We start from the raw sequence: 12,266 nt of genomic DNA on the forward strand, positions 1-12,266 counted from the left end.
ATACAGCCCCCCTCCCACTGCTGCCTGATGTCTTTGCCGTGCTCTCCTGTCCCACCGGGAGTCTGATACCAATGTGACCACTCGCATCAGGTGCACTAGACAGAGTGAGAGGGGCTTGTGTATGTTCTTCCCACTATGTGATGTCAAAAAGCGGAAGCGATTAGTTTTTCACTTCCAGTTTTGGTTTGTTTGTTTACAAGCTATTACTGCCTTGTAAAGCATCTGCTCAAGTCGATCTTGATCAAACTGATCCAGCAGTGGAGAGATCTGGGGTCTAATAGACCCCATCATTTTATTCATGCAGGGCAAAGTGACAGATGAAATCGTCTCTGAAAGGCCCCTTTCCCCCAATACATTTATACTCACCTTGCTAGCACTCCCTCTACTGCAGCCATCCACAGAACTCATCACTTTTGGGTATAGAGCATGTAACCCTCCATCACTGTGACAGTGATCAGATCTAGCAGGTTGCTTGGCCCCAAGCATTGTCACGTCATGAAGAGTGAAGTCTCCATTTGCCAAGTTTGCTGACATTTTTGCGCTGGCTGTAGAGGAGGAAGGAGTGCTGGTAAGATGAGTATAGGGGCTGGGGATTCCCTTTGCAGAGATACTGTTACTTTTCTCTGCTGTTGCACTCATTTCCCCAGAGCTTAGTGACTGTGGTGATGCTCTGCTTATTTCCATCATCCAAATGTGCCAGCAAAAATGCTGTTTTTTTTAAATATGGGTATTGTTTACAAAGTGAATCTTCACCACATTCACGAAGCTGTCGGGAAAATGAGCACAACTTGCACCTGCAAAGTAAATCAACCCCAGTGTCTCTACATGGAATTTCCAGATTAGGTGTGTTCTGATGATTTCCCTTTTTCTTGTCTCTTTCTTGACTTCCAGTACCTGAGCAAAATTAAAGTACTTCAAATAGAAAGGGACCGGGGCGAATGGGATAATTTGAGCACCGAGAGCCGACGGGAGAAGGACTCCAATCTACTCATGTTTGGCCAGTTAGCCAGGTTCCACAACATCATGTCAAATGAAACCATTGGGACCTTGGCATTTCTTACATCAGGTAAAGTATGTAAGACTGATTTTTTTAATACTTGTTCCAGGTTCCAGGAGGAAAAAGGAAATGTCTAAATAATGGGATGACACTTGTAGCTTTGGACACATTTGTTAAAATATGTATTTTTACTAAATCACACACTTGTAAAAAGTATTACCCAGAAGCAAAAGAGTGCACATCCACCCTAGTGTAACACAATTTTATTATATTACAAAAAAAAAAATGTAATCCAATGCACTCACAAGGGATGGAGAACTGACAAACACGTTGAAGAGTGTTCCTAGCCGCCTCTCCTGGATCGCCACATTCACCGTCCAAAGGGGGGAAAAGATATCAGAAGCGCTGGATGGAAGTGTCCGTTTTCCTGTATCAATGGAGCCGCTGTCACTCAGCGAGTGGTCCATCCGGCGCCGTAGACGGGTAGAATGGAAAAAATGTTTTTTTACATTCCACCCATGCGTGGCACTGGCTGTACTGGGCCCATGCGCAGCGGGTCCCTGCAAGCCTTGCTGAGTGACGGCGGCTCCATTGAGACAGGAAAACTGAGGCTTCCATCCAGCACTACTGGGATGTTTTCCCCCCTTTGGACAGTGACTGTGGTGATCCAGGAGAGGCGGCTAGGAACAATGTGTCTGTCAGTTCTCCATCCCTTGTGAGTGCATTGGATTATGTTTTTTTTTTTGTTAATCTAATAAAATTGTGTTACACTAGGGTGGATGTGCACTCTCTTTTGCTTTTGTTTTTGGGTAATACTTTCTACAAGTGTGTGATTTAGTAAAAAATCCATATTTTAACAATTACACTTTATGTTGTATAGAATAGGGGGATGGTTTGAGTAGTTTCACAAAAGACAACTGGGCAGGGCTGACACCAATCAGTTCACAAAAATGTGTTGTCAGCCCACAACAAGCCTTAGGAGATGAGAGGCACTTCAGCAAATATGTTTCTGTACTTGCAGGGTTTTTAGAGGAATAAAATATTTCTTGAAAGACCACGGTAAATGACATACACTGTGAAATACTTTCAGATGTTTGGGTTAGGGGTTAATTTAGGGTAGAGCTCAGGTTCAGGCTTAGGTCTAATGGTTAGATTGAGGTAAACTAAAGGCTATATTTAGAAGATAGGTTGAGAGAAATAAAGGTTTGAACATCTTCCCTGTGCCTGGTCATTCCTAAGCTTTGAAATCAAGGTAATTACATCTATCTTATGTCATTGCTACCTCGGTCATTATTTTTCTGCCAGCCTGCTGATTGGACAGTGAAGCAGCAGCAGCGTATTGATGAGGTCATCCTCTCCTGTAATCAAATTCATGGTACAGCAGTCATATTGAGATATGATATTTATTAGCAAACTTGCTTTCTGCCTCCAACTCTGTGGATGGTGGCTTGTTGGCTTAACAAAATCTGTTTCTTTTTTTTCTTTAGATATATGCTCACTTTTTGTCCAGCCATTTTTGGCAGAACGTATTATTTCTATGCTTAACTACTTCCTCCAGCATCTCGTGGGTCCTAAGATGGGGGCCTTGAAAGTGAAAGATTTTAGTGAATTTGACTTCAAGCCACAGCAACTGGTTTCCGATATCTGCACCATCTACTTGAACTTAAGGTAAACGTTGTATTACGTCATAAGGGGTTTAAGGGGTAAACGTAACCTGTTATTCAATGGCTTCTTCAGTGTATGATCTTCTAGCTAAAAGTGTTTTTTTTTTTTTTTTTTTTTTTTTTACCTTTCAGTCATTATTATTTATTTTTATTTATTTATTATTGGTATTTATTAGGGATTGACCGATTACTGGTGCGGCCGATATTCACTTTTTTTAGAGGTATCAGTCAAAAAACTGACCGATATTGCTTCAAGGGGTTTTACCGGGGTGATGCATCTCCCCGGTACCGTTATTTAGAGCAGACAGTCGACTTTATTGTAATACCAACCAATGTGGCTCAGCAGCCGCTCGGCTGTTATTACAAGCAGCGGGAGGGGACGTTCCCACCGCCTTCTGCCACTTGCCCGGGCTCTCCCGTCACACCGGGAGGCCCAAGCAACCAGCCGGCACGTCTGTCGGCTGGCCGAAGACCCGAACAAAGCCAATGCTTCGTTCGGGTCTCGGATCTAGTAATACAGAAGCGATGTCATGACCTTACTTCCCGGATTACTGCCATCTTAAAGGCGCCAGTTTTAAAAAATAAAGTATTTAAAATGCCGATCTTGACATTTTGCATACTTTGAAGTGCTGTGGTGGAGGGGTTTGTGGTCTTATAGACCCCGATCTCTCCATAAAGAGTACCTCTCACATGCCTATTACTGTCACAAGGGATGTTTACATCCAGAAAAAAGAAAACAAATGGCATCCTCTGCTAGTATGCATCGCATTGCATCTTTTACTTTAAAACGAAGCCCTCCAGCATCACCACTGACAGGGCTTCTGTCTTCACTCAGTCTTCTTTCCAAGTTCGCAGGGCTCTGGCTGTTTGAATGGCTAGGTCTGATGACGTCATTCCTGAGCATGTGCACATGAGCCATGGTTGTGGCACAGCGATCTGAAGGGATGACATACTCAGTATACCATCCCTTGAGAGCGCAGTGCGCATGTGCAGGCGATGTCACTGGCTGCAAAATATGTGACTATTTTCTAAATGGTTCATGTTTAGGAGATATAAATTTTACGTACAGGTAAGCTTAATAATAAGCTTAACTGTAGGTAAAAGTTGCAAAGCGGAGTTTACTACTGCTTTAAATCTATGTTAGCATTAGCAAATAGATATTAAAGTGGGTCATATTTACTTGTTTTGAACTTGTTTTTATATTTCGTCAGTTACTTCCTGGTTTCCAGGCCTAGGTGAATGATGTTATACATCCCAGGAGTCTTCAGGAGGGGAGGAGGGGTTTTCTCATCTAAGCACACCTTATGCCTGCATGCCTAAACTAAGGGCAGATGGATTTCAGGAAGTAAATGCGACATGAACCATCTGCCCTTATTTAACCACAACCCCGGAAGGATTTACCCCCTTAATGACCAGGCCATTTTTTGCGATACGGCACTGCTTCGCTTTAACTGACAATTGTGCGGTCGTGCGATGTTGTACCCAAACAAAATTGATGTATTTTTTTCCCCACAAATAGAGCTTTCTTTTGGTGTTATTTTATCACTTCTGCGGGGTTTTTTTTTTTTTTGCTCTATAAACAAAAAAAGACTGACAATTTTGAAAAAAAATCTAAAAAAACAAATTTATTCATCAGTTTAGGCCAATATGTAGTCTGCTACATATTTTTTGGTAAAAAATCGCAACAAGCGTATATTGATTGGTTTGCGCAAAAGCTATAGCGTCTACAAAATTGGGGAAAGATTTAGGGACTTTTTTTTTTTTTTTTTTATTGTTATTACTGGTAATGGCGGGGATCAGCGATTTTTAGCGGGCTTGCGACATTGCAGGGCAGATAAATCTGACCCAAGGTGACACTTTTTTGAGACCGGTGACATTTATACAGCGATTAGTGCTATAAAAATGCACTGATCACTGTATAACTGGCACTGGCAGGGAAATATTTAACACTAGTGGTGATCAAAGGGTTAAGTGTTCCCTAGGGAGGGGTTTCTAACTGTCAGGGGGACGGACTGACAGGGAGTAGAGAGAGATCGCTGTTCCTGATCACTAGGAACAGCTGATCTCTCTCTCCTCCCCTGTCAGAACGGGCATCTGCCTTGTTTACATAGGCAGGTCCCCGTTCTGCCTCTCTCGGTGCCCACAGTGCCACATGCACAGACTGAAGTACAGGTACGTTGTTTGCGCAGCCGAGCCGCCTTGCCGCAGTATATATGCAGAAGGCGATTGGCAAGTGGTTAAAGTGGATGTAAACCCGATTCATGAAATTTGAGCTTGGCACATATATCTGCAGAGATTTGTTCTCTTTCTTCCAAGCACTATGTCCCGTAGCTGTCTCCTGCTCCGTGTTCGTCTGTTATCAGCCTGATGACAAGTTCTCCCAGACAGAACCTGAAGTTTGTGTCAGGGAGGGAGTTATACATAAATTAGCACAAAGCTGAACTATTCAGAGGCAAGCTCTGCATGTGTTGGGAGGGGGTGTGTTTCTCACAGTGTATAGCAAGAATCCACACCCACAGGTGAATCTGGAAGAGAAAATTCTAACAGGATGTGCCCTTTCTAAACAGTACATAAAGATGAAGACAGCAGGTATAGTTGTAAAACTTATGTAGGAGGATTTGTTTCATCTCTGTGTATCACCTGAGGCTCTTCACTGGGTATATGGAGGGTTTACATTCACTTTAAGATGGCCATGGCCAGAAATGCAGTGGGGTGTTTTTCAAAGTGATTTCTCAGCAAAACAAAGTATAGACACATGGATGGATGAGGGGAGTTTGCTTTGAATATTAAAAATTAATTAAATGGCATTTTTGGTTTGTGGTGCTGAGATGCAGTATAGTTCCACTTTAAGAAATTTGGTATAGACTTTAATGGCTACCTAGATCCCAGACTTGACAGGCATCCCCCGGCACAACCGCTTTCGGGGAACAGAGGCACTATTTTGAGTAGATTACTGGTAGAGGTGGGATGGACAGACTTGTGGAGAGCTAAACACCCCACGACCAAACAGTTCTCGTGCTTCTCCAAAACCCATGGGTCACTCTCCCGTATAGACCTGTGCGTGGGGTCCCCGCAACTTCTAAGCATTCTGCATAAGGTGGATTATTTACCCCGGGGGGTTTCTGAACACTCCCCTCTGGCCGCCTACCTTATTACCAGGCCGGCGACCTCACTACCGAGAGCACCCTGGAAACTGAATGCCTTTTGGTTAAAACTTTTTACTTCCCACGATAGAATAGTGAAACAGATAGAACAATACTTTTCTGACAACCAGAGACAAACTGATTTACTAATGAGATGGGATGCATTTAAGGCATGCCTAAGGGGTACATAGCTGAAATTGCAGACATAAAACACAATTCCTCAGCCTTATTGGTGCAGGTGGAAGACTGGGTGAAGCAATTGGAGCTTGCTTTTGTCCTAGACTCATCCGAGTCCGTGAGGGAGGCATGGATATCGGCTCAGGAGTCTCTGGACTGGTTGAGATCCTCCGCCGCGGAACGCAAACGGTTTTTTACCAAACAAGCATTTTACGAAGAGGGTGAAAAAACTGGCAGACTGTTGGCTAGGATAGCCAGATCTCAACAGTCGTCCCCTGCTATAGGAGCGATACGTAGCTCCTTGGGACGTCTGGTCTGAAGAAAATTATAGAGGAGCTGGCATCTTTTTATGCTGAGGTATACAAACCATGTGACAATTACACAGACGAGGAACTGCAGACATACATGGGTACAATAACACTTCCAACTCTGACCCACCAAGCGAGGGGAGAGATGGAAGCACCAATCTCGCTAAACGAGTTGAGGGAGGCGGCAGCCTCTTTTCCCATTTGCAAGGCCCCGGGGGACGATGGGCTTCCCATGGAGGTCTATACACAATATGGCGAAATAATCTTACCCAAACTGCTTGAGGTATTAAATGCCTCCTTTACATTGGGAAGGCTGCCCACCACCATGACTAAAGCTAATATCATACTACTGCTAAAAATGGGTAAAGACCCTTTAGATCCCGGCTCTTTCAGGCCTATATCGCTGCTACAGAGCAATATTAAATTACTAGCTAAAGTGTTGGCAATGCGGGTCAATAGGATAGTCAGATCAATTGTCCACTCAGATCAGGCAGGGTTTATGCCTCGAACATCTACAGCAACCAATCTTAGACGACTATACTTAAACATGCAGACTCCTCCTTATATGATACACCACGGGCAGCCATACGTATGGCAGATAGAATGTCGCATGCCTTTGAATTGGGCAGGGGGACCAGACAGGGGTGCCCTCTGTCTCCCCTGCTCTTTGCACTGGCTATAGAGCCCCTTGCGGCGCAGGTGAGAGATTGTCCACAGATTAGGGGTTTTCGGTATGGCAAACTGCATGAAAAAATCATGCTCTACGCCGACGACATGTTTCTGTTCTTGGAAGACGCGGAGGGGTCCCTAGATCAGGTAATGTCCCTTATAACGAAGTTTGGCCACTTTTCAGGCCTCACTATTAACTGGACTAAATCAGCGTTAATGTTTATAGATGGATCGCCGATAACTAATGAGAGACCCCCGAGCCAGATACCCATAGTATCTACCTTTAAATACCTAGGTATAAACATTTCACCCAAACTTACTGAATTCTGTAGCCTGAATATCTACCCTCTGCTATCGCGGTTTAGAGATAAAATAAATGTATGGAATAAACTTAAAATGTCCCTGGCAGGGAAAGTTAATCTCATAAAGATGATTCTGATGCCACAATTTCTGTACATGCTACATAACACGCCGGTAGTTATTACACTGAAGATATTCAGGGTGGTTAACTCCTTATTCCGGCTGTTATTGTGGCACACCAAACCCCCCAGAATTAAATTAGAACAGCTGCAGTATTCAAAGGAGGGGGGAGGCCTTGCCCTCCCCAATCCCTGGATATACTACCTGGAAGCACAATTGCAGCATCTGATAGGTGCCATGGCTCCTTCGCCGATGGGTTCATCGGCCAAGCTTATGCTGGTGGGCACAGGGGCGGAGTCAGTTCCCGAGGGATTGGAGGCCCATCTTTTCCAAAGGCCCAACAAGCAAATGCCCACATATACACTTCTCCAGAAGGTTTGGAACAAGGCTAAACAACTGCAAAATGTGACAGGCTTTACCAAGTATAGCCCGCTTTGGGAAAATAAAACATACGCAGAACTAGCCAAGATCCAACAAGGACCCAGGTGGCACTGCAGGGGTATCACTCATTTGAACCAGATTTTTAGTAATGGAACATTGTTATCTTTTAAGGATTTACAAGCTAAATATTCTCTGCCTACCAGTATGTTATTTTATTATTTACAATTACAGCATGCAATTAAAGCACAAGGGGATGCGACAGACTGGTCCTAGTCCCCCACACCGGTTTTTCATATGATGCAGGAGGCGTCAGAGACTAAAGGCATAATCTCACAATGCTATAACATGCTATTATCGTCATTCTTAGAAGGGTATTCCACGAGGGCGGCTGCTCAATGGGAGGCGGATGTGGGCCCCATTTCCGGGGAGGTGTGGGAAGAAGCTTTGCAAGCGGTTAACACCTGCTCACTAAACGTGGTGCAAAAGGTCTCCCAACTATATATCCTATTGAGAGTACATTATACCCCTGTAAAGCTATACAGAATGGGCAGAGCACCAGACTCACTATGTGGCAGATGCAGGGCAGCAGCTGGGGACCTGATTCACCTCCTTTGGCGTTGCCCCAAACTCCATAGGTATTGGACGGAGGTCCTGGCTACACTAAATCAGGTGTTCCAGGCCAATGTCCCCCTAGATCCGTTGTGTTGCTTACTGGGAGTTTTGGAGGGGGTGATTGCGGAGGAGGGGACGAGGGTCGCCTTTGCACGAGCACTGTTTCAGGCCAGGAAGGTAATACTGATGGGATGGAAATCTGCTACGCTACCTAGGTGCACAACATGGATACAAAACATGGGAAAAACACTTATAATGGAAAAATATATATACCAGCACAGGGGGAGCCCTGGAAAATTTGATAGATTGTGGGACCCGTGGTTAGATGTGCCTGGAATAAGCCCCGTGGAATTGGTACAGATGAGATTGTTAAGAAGTGCTTAAATTCAAAGACGGAATGAGGAATCTGCCAGAGGGTTGGGAGCTAGGCCACATGACAAATATGACATGTAGCTGTAGAAAATGTGTAATGAAGGATGGAGGAGGAAGGTGTGAGGTAACTGGAGAACATACTTCTGGTCAAATCAGACGGGACATATAGTCCGAATGTTGAAAGTTTTAAGCTGTAAACTATAACACTTGATGGATGGCTATTTTAATACTTGGGGAAAAAAATGTCGATTATGGTTCATGTATAAATGTACTGTTTGTTTTTTATGAGCAATAAAACCCTTTTTGATTGAAAAACAAAAGAAATTTGGTATTATCTGGTCCCATGTATGCATTGTAGACCATTTTGAGGTAAAAACCTTACATGTGATGTAGAGGGTGTAAAGAAATAAAAGGTGCACATAAAAAGAACACAAAAGAGATGCAAACTGTAGTTATACCCGGTACTTATTCTCTCTCTTTCAGTGATGAAGAGAATTTCTGTGCCTCAGTACCCAAGGATGGTCGCTCCTATTCACCAATGCTATTTGCTCAAACTGTACGGGTCTTAAAGAAAATAAACAAGCCGGGAAATATGATCGTGGCATTCACTAATCTGGCTGAGAAGATTAAAGTGAGTAAATGCTTTGGCAGTAAATAGTCTTGCATTGTAATGCAATGTGGAGTATGTTTAGGGAAATAGTTCCCTACCCCAGTCATTTAGAGTCAAATATGTTTTTATTGCTTTTAACAGAATAAAATAATACAGATAACTTTCAGATGTCCACAACATAGGGTAATACAATGCAAGTCACACTTTCCGTATATCCTTGGAAACATTTCCAGTGTAGACACTAACACATCGCCGCCTTCTAGGAGCAGACGGTGATAGTCTATACGAGGAGCAGTGAGGACCAATAATATTGTATAGTACTATATCTGACTGTGAAATAAATAAAAAGAATACTGACAGTGGGAGAGAGGGGGAAAAAATAGTAATAGAGGGAAGAAGAAGAAAGGAAAGAGAAGACAGGGATAGAGTGGGACAGAGCCGACCCCGGTGCATCAAACGTGCGTGATAGAATAAGGGTGGACAACTGAGTTGACCTAGGGGTGTCCATAACGTTTTTAGGGAGTCCGAGGCAGAGTAGTCGATCCAAATGAGCCATAGGGTCTTAAATTTGTCAGAAGTGTCATTATCAAGGGCCAGCATCTCTTCCATGCGCATGATGTCATTGACTGCGGAGACCCATAAGGTCAATGGAGGGGTGGTGGTAGTTTTCCAAAATAGGGGGATAAGCAGTCTGGCGGCTGACAAGCAGAATCGCAGTAAGGTGCGTTTCTGGGAGGCTATGGAGCCAGGAAGCATGGATAGTAAAGCTATCTCCGGGAAGGGCGCCCAAGGCCGGTCGTATACATTGCTGTATATGGCAAAAACCTCTGACCAGAAGGGTTGAATGGACTGACAGTCTCACCATATATGGAGATAGCTTCCATCTGCCGAGCTCCAACACAAGGGAGGTACTGGCGGGAATATTTTATGTAGAGATTGAGGGTCCCTGTACCAGCGGGAGAGAAGTTTAAAGTTTTTCTTTTGGGAGTAACAGGATATTGAGGATTTGTGCGTAAAGTGCTATGACTTTTGCCAATCCACCAAGTGGAGTTCCTTTCCCAGATCCGTGGACCACCTCCTGGTGTAAGAGGGGGGTTGATCATGTATCAGTGCGTGTTGTAGTGTGTACATGGTAGAGAGTAAATGCCTGGGTGTTTCTGAGAGAGAGCACAGCTGTTCGTATCCCGTTAGGGATCTGTGAGTTTTGGAAGATGAAAAGAGGTCAGAACAAAAGGAGGATATGCGGAGGTCTGTGAGCCATTTGCCCTGGGCATTTGGCACTGCAGGAGCGCCTGAGGTGGTGTCTACAAATGAGCTTGCTACTGGCCATGTGGAATGGGAGTAGGGGCCTACCGAGTTGGAGCCCATGCCTTGAGGCAGTGCAGGATGGTCAAACAAAGATGTGAGGGGCGAGGGATCCGAGGACAATAGTGAGAGCATTCCTTTTTTGTACCATAGGTGTAGGGCAGCGATTGTCAACAGGGAGGTGGTGGAGAGTAAATGTGATGTTGCCCATAGCCCCAGAGTAGGGCCCAGAGGTCAAGGGTGGACAGGTCTTGTTCCACCATGGTGGATGCTTTCGGGAAGGGGCAAGGGAACCATTCTAGAACCCTAGATAGTAGAGCCACCCTGTGGTATAGCTCAAAGTCAGGGAGGCCTACCCTGCCCAGCAGGAATGCGCCCTTACCAGAACACCATGATCCCCCATAACAGAGGATCAAGGAGAGCATGTAATAGACCACAAATTGCCTCCACAAGACAGCAGGTACGATCCCAGGCTCTGGAAGACCACCTCACAACCAATCAGATCATCGTGTAGATAACGTGGTACCTGCACTCTGCACTGTCAGCCGCCTGCCCGGCTCCCCACCCAGATGGCGCATTCCTGCTGAATTGGCGGTGGACTCTACACAGCTTTTCTTTTTGTTCACAGATATTTGAGGACAATATTTTTATAATTTATGGATTTTACTTCACAGTGCACTAGTGCATTTTTATTCAATTGCTCGTGTTATGTTTTTTAGGATCAATTTAATTTGTGCACCTATGATTTTTTATTAAATTATTGATGTTTATTTTCAGCAGCTTATTTCACATGGACTTATTATTAATTTTGGTTTCTGTTTAATCAGTTATTCTTAATTTTTATCTATTTATTTGAACATTCATCACTCACATTGATGATCACTCCTACACAGGACTTTATTTAGATTTGGTTCACATTCATTTTTGGTTAGGTATTTATGGGTAGCACATTTTTTATTCTTTTCACTATTTTTTTGTATTGATGTAGTACACATTAATTGCAGCCCCCGAACCACTGAATAGTTGGAAATTAGTTTCGCAACCATTTTTTAGTTTGATCTTAGCGCAGTTTTCTTCTACATTTTCTTTATCAGTAAAATTAAACCAACCGATCACTATCTGTAAAATAAGTCCCCTGAGAGTCCGGATACCTGTGTAAAAAAGAAGAAAAAAAAAGGGGGGAAGGTTATCATAGTAAAAAGAAAAGAAAAATTCCTTTTTTAAACACTGTCAGTGTGGGGATCTCTCAGGTGATACCAGACGTCCGTCCCATCAAAGCTCGGGTGGGGGGTGCATGTCCTGTGCCGGAACAGGGGGAACAAACCCGACATCAGGGTAAAGGTGTGTGATCAGTAGGAGCCATAGGAGAGTCAATAATCTGGGGGTCTCTGGGATGGGCCTCTGGGGCGCTTGTTCTTGCCGGACTTCTGCCATTGCGAGTTGAATGGAAGACCCGGGGTGGTGGGTGTGAGGGGCCAATCAGGCAAGGAGACCCAAGGTAACTCTAGCGTGCTCAGGAACCATGGTAAATCTCCCAGGGTACGAAAGAGGGCTGTCTTGCCTTCATGGTGAACCCGTAGTTGGAAAGGGAACCTCCATTGATATTTG

General features: G+C 44.2%; 1 protein-coding gene across 1 annotated transcript in view; it reads left to right on the top strand.

Annotated features, from left to right (window-relative positions):
- The window catches only part of UBE4A (ubiquitination factor E4A), a 75,397-nt gene that overhangs the window by 53,020 nt on the left and 10,111 nt on the right, over positions 1–12,266 (top strand). The window contains exons 16-18 of the mRNA XM_073602466.1: positions 892–1,066; positions 2,485–2,665; positions 9,227–9,374. Of these exons, the coding sequence (XP_073458567.1) occupies positions 892–1,066; positions 2,485–2,665; positions 9,227–9,374 (504 nt within the window). The remainder of the gene's footprint in view (positions 1–891; positions 1,067–2,484; positions 2,666–9,226; positions 9,375–12,266) is intronic.

The sequence above is a fragment of the Aquarana catesbeiana genome, linkage group LG10 (assembly GCF_042186555.1).
Source record: "Aquarana catesbeiana isolate 2022-GZ linkage group LG10, ASM4218655v1, whole genome shotgun sequence".
Taxonomy (NCBI): Eukaryota; Metazoa; Chordata; class Amphibia; order Anura; family Ranidae; genus Aquarana; species Aquarana catesbeiana.